Source organism: Carya illinoinensis, chromosome 11 (assembly GCF_018687715.1).
Source record: "Carya illinoinensis cultivar Pawnee chromosome 11, C.illinoinensisPawnee_v1, whole genome shotgun sequence".
In the NCBI taxonomy this organism is placed as follows: Eukaryota; Viridiplantae; Streptophyta; class Magnoliopsida; order Fagales; family Juglandaceae; genus Carya; species Carya illinoinensis.
In genome coordinates this window covers 29299979-29315984 of record NC_056762.1, presented here as the reverse complement: position 1 = coordinate 29315984, position 16006 = coordinate 29299979, and the positions used below count along the sequence as shown (strand labels likewise).

Here is a 16006-nt window from a genome sequence, read left to right as displayed (position 1 = left end):
GATTGCAAAGTGTGATTTTCTCCTTAGGGATTCGCGAATTGCACCCCAAAGAGCCTAAGTACTAAGCACCGAAATGGATAATCTCAAGAACAAAGCCGTCCAAAGCAAATTATCAAAAGATATGAAAGAGAGGACTAAGGGTTCTATTTATAAGAGTTACAACTTCGAAACCCCCAAAAAGCCTATTGGAAATAAATAAATAAAAATAAAATAAATAAAAATGAAATAACATAGTGGCATGGGCCAAGTTGGCCTCGGCATGCATGAGCCCATGGTGGGCTAGGATGGTGCATGGTGGCCTTCGGTCTGGTCCATGACTAGGTGGCACAACATGGTTTGTTGATGGGCATGCCATGGTGCCATGCAAGGGTTTGTTAGTGGACATGGCATGGTGCCATGCAAGGCCTGCTGGTGGTGAGCCACGTGTGCGTGCTGCATGGCCCAGGCTGGTAGCCTGGACGTTGAAGCTGCAAGGCATGGGTTGGAGCCATGCGCTAGATGGCATGCCACTGGCCTAGCCTGCAAGGTACAGGTTGGAGCCGTACACTGGATGGCACGCCTGCAAGGGCATGCCACTAACCTAGTTGGCGTGCAGCATGGGGTGCATGCAAGGATGCGTGCAAGGGGGCGCACACGCAAGCGCTTGCACATGTGCATGAACATGGGCATGCGTATGCCATGTTGCGTGCTGGGCTGCGCTCAGCTTCCAACCTTGCTGGCCTGCATGCTAGGCGCCCTGTGCGTGTCACGGCACGGGCCAAGGCATGCGTATAGGCTGGCCATTGTGTTGTCCTTGTCTTCCAAGGGCAATGTCGAGACTTGTCCCGAGTCCACTTTTCCAGTGGTTTTAACAAAACACTACTGTTGTTGTATTTTTGGAGAGAGACCTAAGGCTCAGGGGAAGGAGATTCACATGGAAGGGGAGGAGAAGTTCAAAGATCTATGCATTTTGCATTTTTTTTAAAAGCCAAGTTGGCAAGCTCATATTGGGTGTACAGTATAACAGCTTTTGTATAGCAATGATCATGAACCGTGACGTGGGGTCACAATTAGATTTGCGGTGTGGTGTGCGATATTACACCGGTGGTTGAGTAGGGTTTTTCTTTTTTTAAAATAAAAATCAACCTAGCTTAGATGAGTTCAAGTCGGATTGTGTTTAGTTATAGAGTTTTGTTACGTACAAGTAAAGTCGCGTACTAATATGTATATTAATACTGATTTCTTCATATTTAAAATTTAAATTAACACTATTTTTAATAAAATTTATTTTTTAACTAATTATATTAAATTAATATATATATTAATGTATAATTATATTTACAATTAAATTTTTCCTTAGTTATAAGTTGGGCTCTGGTTGGAGTGTTCGCTGACCATTTTGTCTGTATCGATGGTTAAGGTAGGACCAAGTAAACTTCTACAAGGCTCTCGGTAACTCCAAACTCCAGAAGCACTATCGTCGTCCATGGCTGCTTTAGCCTTCACACCCCGCAATCAAAGACCTCCAATCCCACCAGTCTCAACTCAGACCAAGTCTCCAAAACCCAGAATCAGACCCAGAGTCTCACTACAACCCTCTCCATCCTTCTCAGACCCGTTTGTTCTCCAACTAGCAGAAACCCTTGAAGATTCTCTCCCCACTTCGTCTTCTTCAACACCGTTGCCTCTTCAAAAGCTCAGAGATACCTCCTCCGAGACCCTCCTCTCAACCCCTTGGCCCTCCCGCAAAGACGAGCCCTTTCGCTTCACAGACACCTCCTTCATCAAACACTCCCAAATCAGTCCAATCACTCACCCTCCTCACTCCTCTGCTCTATCAGGCGTTTCTTCGAATACCCAGTTCCCCAATATTGTCATTGCTGATGGGTATGTCGTAAATTCGGCGAATTTGTCCGAATTGCCTAGTGGGGTTTTTGTTGGAAGCTTGTTGGAGCTCTCTGAGGAGAGTATCACCGAAAGGGTGTGTGAATACTTGACTAATTCATTTTGTGGGGACTTGTTTTGGTCTATCAACGGGATTGGCGCGCCGCATTTGACAGTAGTGTATGTTCCGGCGGGGTGCAAGGTAGAGAATCCTATTTTTTTAAAGTACATTTCGGTTGAGGGTGGTGACGAGGGCTCAAATGCATTGCCCGTATCAAATCCGAGGGTGTTTGTGATGGTGGAGAGGGGAGGGGAGCTTGATATAATTGAGGAGTTTCTAGGTAAGGATGAGAAGAAGAGTTACTGGGCGAATTCGGTTCTGGAAGTGGTGGTTGGAGAAGGCGGGAAGGTTCGTCATTCATATAGTCAAAATCAATCTTCAAATGCTGCTCATATAAAGTGGACTTCTGTCCAGCAGGTGAACTTTTGTTCTTGCTTTTTTCTTGTTGTTGAATTTATGCTCTTTTTTTTTTTTCTTTTAAATACAGTGCTTGTTTAATATGTTTGCAATTTGGTGAATATTGTTGGATATGTGAATTAGTTTCCTCTTTATGCATACAATTGCAGCAATTTTTCTCAGGTATCATTTAGCATGAGGAGATAAATGGGCCACTTTGAGACTTATACGTGTATCTATTTTAGTGGCTTTTGCTAAGTATTGTAAAATGTATGGTTGTTAACACATATATGAAAAGCACTCACATCAAATTATTGATGAATTGAAACTGAGAACTTTTAAGAGTTATCATGATCCATTATTATCATATTTAATGTAAAGATGCTGAATTTATTTGTAATCCCTTTTCTTACTTAAAACAAAATTTATAATCCCTTTTGGGAAACGAAAAATCTAAATTGAGGATGACCTTAAGCCATCTTGGTAATCCAAAAATAATTAAGAATAAAAATAAAAGGGCATGGTGTTTAATACCAGCTCCATTTAAATTAGGATTCCAATAGCTGAAGGAACTATTTCAAGTGACTGGGCTTTTGTTCAGCCGCTTAAACATAGCCAAAATTTCTCTTGCATATCTGACACACTCAAGGCGCATGTAATTCAGTTATATGTGCTTCATGTCTCCTTGGATAGTTTATTTGGCATGCCAAAGTTCCCATCACGGTCATGACTGATTAGGGTTTCCTTCAACCTCTTATGGTGCACTTTAAGATTGGAAAAGTTTTGATCTTGTGTTGGTTATGGTTGGGAAAAAGTTTAGCTTTTATAGATTTAACTAGGATATCCTTTTTTTTCATTCTACTTGTAAAAAAACGTATATGCAAAGATGGGGTAATGGAATTGAGGGCTGTTTCTTTATGATTCTTTGAAAGCTGGTTCTTAAAATTTAGTAATGATAGCTACTGAAGGTTTTTGGGTCAGATTTGAAGGAATAACTGGTGGATAAAAATTATGCAAAATTTTGGGTTTAAAGGCTCTAAAGGGTATCAGACAGTTTGAGGGCTGTTTGAATAGTGATTTGAAGAGTAAGGCATTGTTTGTTTTCACAGATGAGATGAAATGAGATGAATTTAAATAAAAGCTTAAAGTTGAATAAAATATTGTTAAAATATATTTTTTTAATATTATTTTTGTTTTGGGATTTGAAAAAGTTGAATTGTTTATTTTATTGTGTGAAAATTTGGAAAAGTTGTAATGATTAGATGAAATGAGATGAGATAAGAATGGTTTTGAAAACAAACGAGGCCTAAAAGTGCGCCAAAGAAGAGGAGAGAGAAAGAAATGAACACTCTTGTCTTAATACTCGCATCATTCAATATTCTATAAGAATTAGGTAAGGACTCTTGCAAGCCCAAGACTAACTTGAACTTAAAGAAAACAAACTTGAGACACTTAGGGATGTTTGGAAACAACTTTCATCTCATCCTATCTCATTTCCTTCCCAAATAGCATTCAATCACAAATGCTTTCAAACTAAGTATTACAACTTTCCCAACCTTTCAAACAAAAAATAAAATTCAACCTTTTCAAATCCCAAAATAAAAATTATATTAAAAACTTATATTCTAACAATACTTTATAATATTTTTTATTCAACTTTTTTTCTTTTTCCGAAATCCAATAAATACTTAACTCAAACTATCTCACTACTATTCACAAACCATCTTACTACTACTATTCACAAAATTCTTATCTCATCTCATTCCCCAAGCATCCACTAAAGAAACTCTTAGCTAGTTCTAAACTTGACTCAATTACTAATGTATTCCCAATGCACAGGGGTTGTAGAAAAGTATCAATCTTCCCCATATTACAAATATTATATATAAAATAACAGCCCAAACCAAAAGTTGTTTTGACCTTTAGACTCCTGATGACTTGACAAACCAAATAAGACCTGACCTAATTTAGTGTTTCACGTATAGCCACAAAAGAAACTTCAAGAATTTAATAATTTACAAAGTGACAGCAAATCAATGCTCCACGGCTGATATAGTACGACTTACCCAGAAAGTATACTCCCCCCCCCCCCCCCCCCCCTCTTCCCACACCCATGCATCCATGCATGTTTTGGTTGTGTTCACCTCTAGCTTTGGTTACCCTTTTCACTTCATTTCCCTGTTGAGCTCTTTCCTCAACATGGAGGATTCAAATTGCAGGTCTTGAGGTGACACTTTCTTCTTTTGAGTCTTCATAGGCCTCCTTATCTTAATTCATATATGGGTTGTCTGGGAGTTCCTCACAGCTCGCAGGCAATTTTTGTATCATTGATTAAAAGAATCAAAATGAATGTCTAGAACATAATGCATAGGTGATGCTCTTAAATGTGTACCATGTACTTGGGCTCTTTCCTATTCTCATGATCAATAAAATCTTGTGTACTGATCAAATAAATTTCTAGAAAATAGTTTCTATATTGACTGAATTCTAATATACTATGCTATTTGGCGTTGGTCTTGGTATCAGGCTACTAATGAGCTTCCATATGAGTCATTATTTGCTATAAAATTGGTACAGGATTTCTTATTGAGATGCTTCAAAATTATAGCTTTGCTAAAAGATAGCGTGTATGTCTAAAATGGTGAGATGAACACAGTGAAGAAGCAGTGGAGCTCGTAGGATGAATAGACATATAATAGAAATTAAAGATATATTATTAATTAAAGCACTAAAGATATATTATTTTAGCAAGCCTAATCAAAATAATCAGTGTCCAGTGTGGTGATGTATCCAATGCTACTTAGTTACATGACAAGGGGTTCTAAGTTCATGTTAAACTTGTTCTGAGATATTTGAAAGATGGTATCATTGGGAGCTTGGGCCTATGAGCTACTAAAATGTCACTGCCTCACAAAAAGAGTGGAAGGTGATATCATGGATTAAAAACCATTAGGTTTGTGGGTAACTTGCCAAGCAAAAAGTATTTCTAGGGGCTTGTTCTTTATATATATATATATATATATATATAAGTATTTCTAGGGGCTTATGCTTGAAATTGGATGGTTGCATACTGAGCTAAGTTGCAATATGATCAATTTCCATTATATGATTGTCATTATTTTTAGTAGATGTGTAACGACTCGACCCAATAATTCTAAGGCTAGAATATTGATAATTTTATTGGGCCTAAATTATATTTAATGGGTCATATTGAATAAGTCCACGAGTGATAAATTATTGAAATTGATTAGGAGTTTTAATTAGGAAATATGTCTGGCCTTGAACCTCTTTCCTCTAGGTACTTATCATGGACAAACTAACTGTCAAGGTAATGTCTTACTCGTGCAAGATGGCTGATATCAAGAGCATTTCAATTGTGTTTATGACTTAAGTTTTCTCTCCGTACAACCTGCATGCATGCACGCACCCCCCTCTCCGGCGCTGCTCGCCGGAGTTGACATCCTTCCCCTTTTTGCTTCTTTTCTTCCTTTTCTTTTCTGTTAAGTATCCTTTACAGTTAGTTCCGATGGATGAAGTTAGGCGTTTTATGGTGGAGTCAAAATCTTTCTTTTTCTCGAAGGTAGGAGCTAACAGTTTTCGTATTACTGAGAAGAACAGACGCATGGTTTTATTTATACTCATTAATGGTGCAACAGCCTCTTGGGTTGTGAGAATGGTCATGGAAGCCATTGATGCTCCTCTGTGTGAAGGTTTTTTTAAGAAACTAAGAATGGGAAATGGGCTGTTCACTTTGCAACTGCTTAGAAATTCTAGGGGACGTTACCTCCTTCTGGAGGAATTCATTAATGGCAGGAGAAGGGGTTCGTTGATCATCCCAGAAGGAGCAAAGGGCAGCGGCTGGGAGGGGTTCTCTTATCACCTTAGGAAGGTGGCTGAGCGGGTAGTGCCTCACTCGGAGTCTGTGAAACGAGATGGAACCGTCGTGGAGGTAGGAACAACCTCTTACGCAGCTGCTTTGGCTGGTTCTTTGCCAGAACACCTTTCACCCAGTGGTCCCATCATACCTGATTCTTGCCCAGTAGTATTAGGAGGATCTTCTGATGGCTGTAAAAATATGGGGGATGTCGAGGGTGTCCTCTGGGCTGTCAGAGCTCAGCTTTCTGGATTACTGCAAGAAGTTTCCTCTGTTATGAAAAGGGTTGATTTGGGTCTGAACATGGTGATGGGACTGGACAACGTAGGTGGTGGGAGAAAACAGTCTACGGTTTCTGCTTTTTCCCTGGTTGCTGAACAGCCTACGGTAAAGGGAGGGGAAGGGGGGGTAATTGGGACTAATGGGTTTAACGGGCTGGGCCCTGTTTTAAACACACACTCTAGGCCCTTGCAAGACCGGGCAGTGGGGAAAAAGCCTCAAGCCCCTCAGTTACAGGCCCCAAGCCCCACTCACGGGTCACGGGCCCACTCTCTGGCCACGGGCCCACTCACGGGCCACGGGCCACGGGCCCTTCAGACAGCGTGTTAGGCCTGTCTCAACAGGCTGTCGAGCCTTCGGCCTCCGGCGAGCACCTGTCCTCCCCGCCGGCGATGAACAGGGCCCCCCTTCCGACGACACAGAACATCACGCCGGTCGCCGGCGAGCCACCCAAAAGAGTGACGGAGCACCCGAAGGCTTTTTCACGAGCCGAGAAACCCCCCTTGGCTGCGATGGATCAACCCGGAGCATCCCAGGCCACCGACGTCTCGCCGTCGACACAGAACGGGCCGATCGACTCCGGCGAACCTGGGGAATGTTTTTTGAAGACAAAGACACCCACCGACTGTAGTTCTAAGGGATCGGGGGCACTGTGTACACTCAGTCCGACTGTGGGGGTAGTCTCTGAAGATTCGATCCTCTCCTTAGGTCTTTCTGAAACTTTATCCAAGGTTTTATGTGCAGATATGGGAGAGGTTGATGCCTCTTCTGTGGAGGGCGGGTCCTCGGAGGAAGGGTCAATTTATGGGTCAGATTTACAGCTTTTTTGCAAGGAATTAGGGACTGAGAATTTGTCAGCTCATCCAAGTGAACCCGAGGACCTACTCAGCCCTCTTTGTTCACTGCCACCAGCTGATACAGCTGATACAGGGACTGATTTACACCCGGAGTGGGTTCTTCAGAAGGTCAATGATATGCGACATTGCTTGGGCATGTCCTGTGAAGGCTTCGAGGACCAGATGCAAGCTCTCCTCTTAGCAATCCAAGCTGGCCAGCCTTCTCTTGCTAGATCTGAAGGCAAGAAAGATAGGGAACTCAAGAGATTGACCTGTTCGATAAACTATGACGCTCGGGAGGGCAGCGTGGGTAGAGGGAGACACAAGGATAGGGTGAATCTTGGTGATCCATGAAGCCCAAAATTCTAGCATGGAATGTTCGTGGCTTGAATGACCCGAACAAACGTCTGTCCATCAAGAATCTTTTACGGGCATGGAAGGCTGATGTCATTTGCTTTCAGGAAACTAAATTACAGCTTATTGATAGGCATATCATTAGAAGTTTGTGGAATTGTCCTTATGCAGGATGGACCACCCTCGCTTCTAAGGGCGCCTCAGGGGGTATTTTGGTAATGTGGGATAAGAGAATAGTTAATTGTATTGAGGATTGCATCGGTGATTTTTCTGTCGCTTGTTCTTTCTCCAATGTGGACAATGGTTTTTGTTGGGGCTTTGCAGGTGTTTACGGGCCAAATGATGACGGTAGTAGAAAACTTCTCTAGGATGAGTTGGCTGGTCTATGCAGTTGGTGGGACATCCTGTGGTGTGTTGGGGGCGATTTTAATATCACCCGGTTTCCGAGTGAGCGGTCTGGGGTTTCTAACACGGGTTCAGCCATGATTGATTTCTCCTCACTCCTTTTTGACCTAGACTTGGTGGACCTCCCTTTGGCAGGGGGAGATTTTACTTGGTCAAACGGAAGGGCCTGGTCGAGGTTGGACAGGTTCGTCGTCTCCTCTTCTTGGGAGGCTCACTTTCCCACCCTATGTCAAAAGCGACTTCCCCGGCTTTGCTCAGATCACTTTCCCATCATGTTAGATTGTGGGGGTCTCCATGAGGGAAAGAGGTATTTTAAGTTCGAAAACATGTGGTTGAAAGTTGATGGATTTCTAGAGAAAGTTAGAGCATGGTGGTCATCTTATCAACTCACGGGTACTCCTAGTTTTGTTCTCGCAGGGAAACTAAAAGCTTTGAAGCAGGATCTAAGGAAATGGAACTTCGAAGTCTTCGGAAACATTAATGACCAACGCAACAGCCTATTCCTAGAGTTGCAGCAGCTTGACGCAAAACAAGCAACAGGGACTTTGTCGGTCGATGATGGGGTAAGAAGATTAACTTTGGTTGCGGAGCTGGAGAAACTTACCCTTATGGAAGAGATTTCGTGGAGGCAAAAGTCACGGGCACTTTGGTTGAAGGAAGGGGATAGAAGCCCAAAGTTCTTCCACAGAGTTGCCAACTCTCACCGTAGGAACAACGCCATAGAGGTCCTCCACGAGGAGGGCAGGGTCATAACAGGTAGAGAGGCGATAAAGGACCATATTGTTCACTTCTATGATAAGCTTTTGACAGAACAATATTTTTGGAGACCCAAGGTAGATGGTCTAGCTCTTGATTCCATTGATCACACAAGTGCGGCTTGGTTGGAGAGGCCTTTTGACGAAGATGAAGTGCTTCATGTGCTAAAAGGTATGAACAAAGACAAAGCCCCAGGTCCAGATGGCTTTCCCATGGCTTTCTTCCAAGCCTGCTGGGATATCATTAGGGAGGATCTCATGAAGGTCTTTATCGAATTTCACTCCTATATGAAATTTGAGAAGAGCCGAAATGTCTCCTTCATTGCCCTTATTCCCAAAAGGGCAAGATCGGTGGAAGTGAAAGATTTCCGCCCCATCAGCTTGATCAGTGGGGTTTATAAGATCATCTCCAAAGTTTTGGCGAAGCGGCTGAGTGGTGTCATGGGGAAGATCATATCGAAGTCCCAAAATGCTTTCGTGAAAGGAAGGCAAATTCTAGACTCGGTCCTCATTGCCAATGAATGCTTGGAAAGCAAAATCAGATCCAGCACTCCAGGTATCTTGTGCAAATTGGATATGGCAAAGGCTTTCGATCATGTGAACTGGGACTTCTTATTGTATATCCTTGGTAGGTATGGTTTTGGGGAAAGATGGTGCCAGTGGATAAAGCATTGTATCTCAACAGTCAGATTCTCGGTTTTGGTCAATGGTACTCCGGAAGGCTTCTTCAACAGCTCTCGAGGTTTGCGACAAGGGGATCCTCGCTCCCCACTTCTTTTTATTCTTGTAATGGATGTCTTGAGCAGAATGCTGGAAGGGGCAGTGGAAAGCAGCTTCGTCTCGGGCTTCTTGGTAGGTGGTTCTCCTCATGGAAGCTTGACAATCTCCCACCTCCTCTTCGCTGACGACACCTTGATTTTCTGCCATCCGGATCTAGCCCAACTTAGATCCCTTCGTGCTCTTCTTCTTTGCTTTGAAGCTGTTTCTGGCCTCAAAGTGAACTTAGCAAAATTGGAGGTAGTTCCCGTTGGCTCGGTTATCAACTTAAGCGAGGTGGCTGCCATCTTGGGCTGCAAGGTCTCTTCCTTGCCTATGAAATACCTTGGACTTCCCTTGGGAGCCCCTCATAAATCCAAAGCAATATGGGAAGGGATGATTGAGAAAATTGAAAGCAAACTGGCAGGGTGGAAGAGAATTTACTTGTCCAAGGGGGGAAGAATCACGCTTATTAAGAGCACGCTCTCTAACCTCCCAACATATTTCCTCTCATTATTCCCTGTGCCTGCAGGGGTAGCGACCAGACTAGAGAAGACTTTCCGCGATTTTTTATGGGGTGGGTTAGAGGATGAAAAGAAATGTCACTTGATCAAATGGGATAAAGTATGCACTCCGTTGTCTTGTGGTGGTTTGGGCCTAAGAAATTTGCGAACTTTCAACAAGGCACTCCTGGGGAAATGGTTATGGCTGTATCATCTTGAGGGAGATGCTCTTTGGAGGCATACCTTAGATGCCAAATATGGGAGCATTTGGGGGGGATGGTGCACTAAAGAAGCAAGAGGGACATACAGCGTGGGAGTCTGGAAATTTATTCAGAATGGATGGAATAACTCTCTCGGTAACTGCAAATTTGCGGTGGGAAGAGGCACACGCATCCGCTTTTGGCATGACATTTGGTGTGGGGATGTTGCCCTGAAAAATGCTTTCCCCTCTCTTTTCAGGATCGCTTTTGATCAGGGTTCCTCGGTAGCTGATAATATGTGTAGTGCTGTTGACTCTATCCAGTGGTCTGTGAGATTCTCTAGAGCTGCCCAGGATTGGGAGGTGGGAGTCATCACTGATTTCTATAGCGCTTTGTATGAAATGAAGCTAAGGGCTGGATGGGAGGACTGCTTACTTTGGATATGCACAGGAAATAAGAAATTCTCAGTCCGTTCTTATTACAAGGCCTTGACAAATCACCCCTGCAATGTCTTCCCGTGGAAGAACATCTGGAGGTGCAATGTTCCCCTTAAGGTAGCTTTCTTCGGATGGGTGGCTTCTCATGGTAAAATTTTGACTATAGACAAGTTAAGAAAACGTGGACTCTACTTATTGGATTGGTGCTTCATGTGCAAACATGACAGTGAATCTGTGGACCACCTCCTTCTTCACTGCGAAGTAGTTAAGACCTTGTGGGATGAAATCCTATCCAGGCTTGGTATTGCATGGGCTATGCCTAGGAGGGTGATTGATTTATTGTCTTGTTGGCAAGGGATGAGGGGCAATCGTCAGATAGCTGCTGTCTGGAAGATGGTACCTTTATGCTTAATGTGGTGCACATGGATCGAAAGGAATAGACGCTGCTTTGAGAACAAGGAACGCTCCCTCGACGGTCTCAGGGCTTTCTTCTTTCATACCCTATTACTTTGGGCGTCCTCTATTGTATTGAACGGAACAAGTCTTCATGACTTTTATGCTACTATTCGTAGCACTTAGTTTGTAACTAGGCTCTCTTTTGTATACATCCTGTGTACTCGGGCTTTGCCTTTTTACGTGGATCAATAAAATCTTTTACTTATCAAAAAAAAAAAAAAGTTTTAATTAGGCTCAATAACGAGGTTAAATTTTGTTTATTATTTATTCAACGAGTTAGAGTCCTTTTAGAATTTAAAGAATGGTCATTACAAATTTATTTCAATTTAAAATTATCACTGATTGAAGTCTCTTATGCAATTTCAGTCACTCCCAATCTTACATTGAATGAGTTGCTAAATCATGTTTTTAAATCCAAACTCTCTTCTTGAATGATCGCGATCGAGTCCAACTCGAACTTGTCGGTGCCCTCTCTCAAATCTCTCTATAGATGTCTCTCCTCCATGTGTTATTTGGAAAAAACCATAAACCTCTTTGAGTGCAGCGGCCGAAGATACCTAGTCCAGTACCGTGCATGTCCCATGTTCGCCATGCCAACAGGCTAATAGCCAACTGCCTCATTCCTCTCACAACATCTTTCACAATTTCTCTCCTTCTAGTTCACATGATCAATTTCATGCCAAAAATATTGGATTAACGTTGCGAGGTAAGTAGCTTAATCATAAATTAGGATTAACATATGTTAGCTAGTTATGTATATTATTATTAAAGCTAGTTCTTTGGAAGCTAGTGTTTACGTACCACGCATGTCATGATATTTGCAAGCATATCATTCATCATGTTTCATTTTACATATTATAATTATGTATGTATTATGTATCTCACATTGCATAAGACACATAAGCTTACGTAAGATCAAGTGTAAGATAAACTCAGAACAGTTAGGCCTCGTTTGATTACACAAATGATATGAGATGAGATAAAAGTTAAAAGTTGAATAAAATATTGTTAGAATATAATTTTTTAATATTAGTTTTGTTTTGTGATTTGAAAAGGTTAAATTTTTTATTGTATTTTGTGTGGGAGTTTGAAAAAGTTGTAATGATTAGATAGGATAAAATGAGATGAGATAGTTTGTACTGTATAACCAAACAAGACCTTAATCAGATGGTCATTCAGATGCATGATACCAATGTGATCTATGGGTGGATGTGCAAGCCACGAAGCTAAGCATGGTCCACCCTAGTATGCTAGAATACTATTAGCGACTCCCCTTGCTGTAGAGGGATGTGGGGCCGGTGCACAACTTTTTTTTTTTTTTTTTTTTATAGGTAATCAATAAGTTATATTCATAAAAATAGGCAAAGCCCAAGTACACAAGAAGTATACATGAGAGACACCAAGCTAGAGGTTATAATAGAAAGAAGAAGTTCCTAGACCCTAAGTCCGTTACAATCAAGATAAGTGTGTGTAAGCTAGTATGATAAGTAAGATAAGTCAAATAAGCCAAGATAAGTCATGCATGTCATAGCATACGTATGAACAGTCATAATTTTAAGTTCTCAGCATGGAATATTTTATAAAAAAACTTTTTGTTAAGTATGTTTACGTTATGATGAGCTTTTTACTTAGTCATCACTTATTTTAGTTTATTGTTATGTTTTTAAACCACCCCAGATCAAAATATTTATGAAGATAAGGCTGTAGGACGGCACTTAGTCCAGGGAGACGTGACAGTGGTTGAGATCATATAGAGATTTTAAGTTTTGATTTTTATGACGCGGTCTTTGAGAAATTTTAATAAATGCTTCCACGCACTCTCTCTTATGATTTTAGTATTTTAATAAAAAACAATTTTATTTATAGAATCTTTGTATCTGACGCTTCCTTCAGAATAAAAGAAAAGATTTTTATATCAAGGTCAATGGTAGCACTCTGGCTCTCATGATTTTCTAAAAAAATTGTCTTTCTTTACTGTGGGGATCAGGGTGTTACATATATATTTATATATATGTACATACACACACACACGGATTAGTAATCTTGACTAGCAATATATGGTACTGACCACTGATGTAGGACCCTTATAGACAGCATATCTCTAATCTATGTATAGTCACCTTAGAATAAGAATAAGAAAAGTTAAAGGAGAGTTAGAAGACAGAGAGGAGGGAGGGGGGGAAAAGAGAAAAAAAGGAAGGGGGGGGAGGGGGGGGGGGGGGGGGGGGGGGAGGGAGGGGAGAGGGAGAGAGAGAGAGCAACGTGGTAAGGCCAATGTGTCTCAGTTCTCGTAACACTAAATATTTATTTAACTAATGTCTGAATTCTATACATACAATGAAGCTTATTTATCAAGACTCATTTGCTTTTAAACTATTCTGGCTAGGCTAGGACTACTAATTTGATTAGTGAAATGAAAAATCCAAAGAAAATGTGATAAAAGACTCCACTATTATTAATCCACTAATAATCCAGGGCATGCTTAGTTAAGAAAATAACAAAATTATGTTCAGGAAATTAGTGAGGCGTAGATCCATCACATTTCTCCTAATTCACAGGAAATAACCCAATTAAACCTTACTCTCAGTCATAAGACAACATGATCATGATAGACTTTGGGGGGTGACGTATAAAATTATAATTTTTATATTCGAATTTCCAGGGTTTACTCAAAGTTCCACCCCCCCCCCCTTTTTTTCTCTCCCCTTTTGCATAAAAAATTTGGTGCTTTAGTCATAAAGTTGTTAGTTTTTAATAGAAAAAGTGTTATTTTCTTTTCTCAGTTTTAGAAAATTTAATTTGTAGTGATTCCCTATTCCATTGGTTATTATGGAAAGATTTAAATGCTTAAATTTGACCTTGGTTACAGAAACTGCTAGGGCTACAGTTACAAGAGCATAAATTTTGCTCTGCTTTTTCCAATTTTTCTGCCCACTTTATTTCCTCCACTATCTACCCTTCAGTGCTGATAATATTTGTGCAAAGCACATCAGGAAGAGCTGAAGGATCAGATCAAACGTCCTGTGTTCGATTCCCCACTAGAAGTTCCATAGATTACCTAATCCACAGTTCTGGCCGGTGTGGTTCTGTGTTGGAGTTTACTCCCCAGGGATGGGTTTGAAGGGTGGTCTGTCTATGCTTGTGAGACCAGTAAAATCTATAATGCGACCCTCTCATATATCTAACCACATTGTCAATTGCTTTCCTCGAGGGAAGTTTCTGTTCACTATGCGTTTGTGTTGCCTGCTGTGCTCATGTGTCTGTGAATATGTGGTTTACTTCCATCTCTATCAGGTATATTTTTTTACAGATAAATTTTTTTACCACCACCTCAAGTGTTCTTTCAGCATAATGCTTCATTTCATGAGCATATTGGTATTTTAAAAACTTGTATTAATTATTCAATTAATGCCTCATAGATGCTTATGCTCTTGGTGCTGTGATGTTTTCATTCTTGATTATCTCCTAGGCACCAAATGTTTGTTAATATGAAGTTCATGAAATTCTTTGAAGCCTATTCTGTTCATTTTTTTTAACAGCATATCTTTTGACATTAATCCAGAAATGGCTGATCAATAATTAGAAGTTGATTATTTACAGGAATCAGCTAGTACATATGAACTCGTAGAGGTAAGCAGTGGTGGAAAATTGAGCCGGCATAATGTCCATATTCAGCAATTGGGCCCAGAGACAGTCACAGAGTTATCCTCATTGCATTTGTCTATCAATGATCAGACACAAGATCTACATAGCAGACTAATCTTGGACCATCCACGAGGTTATTCTCGACAACTTCACAAGTGCATTGTTGCACATTCTCAAGGACAAGCTGTATTTGACGGGAATGTAAAAGTCAACAGGTAATTCTGCTCTATTTGACGACTAGTTATCATGAGTACACTTTAGTTTTGTTCCACATCATCCTGTGAACTACTTGAAATCATATATGCTGTGCACATTCTTAGTTCCAAGCCTATTCAGTGTCTGAGTTATTGTTTGTTGAGGGCTATTGCACCGCATTGGTGGGCACAATTTTTAATTTGATGGCCTTTTATCATTGAAGCTGACTATAAAATGATGGTTAGTTATGTTACAGACTGTCTTGAGTTGCATTCTTATTCTAGTCATTTATCTAGCTAATACTGTTTGATTTAGACGTCCAGTAACTAGTTGCCTTGCTGATAGATACACCTTGTTATCTAGAACTAAAAAAATGGAAGAAAGAAAGAAGTGCACATACTTGAATCGATTTAAATTTTGGCTATATTTTGCAGATTTGCTCAGCAGACAGATGCAGGACAACTAACAAGGAGCCTGCTCCTTGAACCTCGTGCAACTGTGAATGTCAAACCCAATCTCCAAATAATTGCAGATGATGTCAAATGCTCCCATGGTGCTGCAATTAGCGACCTAGAAGAAAGCCAGCTCTTCTATTTCCTGGCACGTGGAATCAGCTTAGAGACAGCAAGAAAGGCTCTCCTCTTCTCCTTTGGAGCTGAGGTGGTAGAGCGTATGCCTTATTCTTTCCTCAAAAAGAAAGTAGAGAGCCAAATTAGAGAATTGTTGGATCCCACAGTTAAAGGGTCCTCATAGTGGACTATGGACTTGTAAGTTTTCTTGTGTTTATTTGTTTTAAGATAAAAAGCTGTGAAATTCTAGAAAATTTTGGTCATTCCGAAATTGTATACAGCCTCCATTTAAATTTAATACCTAAGGAAAGGGGAAGAGACAAGAAGGGGGAAGAAAAACTACAATTAAACTCCATTTCTTATACTTCTCTCAGTTTTCCTCCTTTCTGAATTCGAATATCATTGGTGGTTTCACTTTTCAA

The 16006-nt window shown here is 40.9% G+C and overlaps 1 protein-coding gene across 1 annotated transcript; it reads left to right on the top strand.

Moving 5' to 3' along the window:
• Nucleotides 1-1365: 1365 nt before the first annotated feature.
• LOC122281646 (protein ABCI7, chloroplastic) lies at nt 1366-16006 on the top strand. The gene is made up of 3 exons (XM_043093345.1): nt 1366-2341; nt 14776-15035; nt 15450-16006. Exons 1-3 carry the CDS (start codon nt 1466-1468, stop codon nt 15766-15768), a joined length of 1455 nt encoding a protein of 484 aa, XP_042949279.1. The 5' UTR covers nt 1366-1465; the 3' UTR covers nt 15769-16006.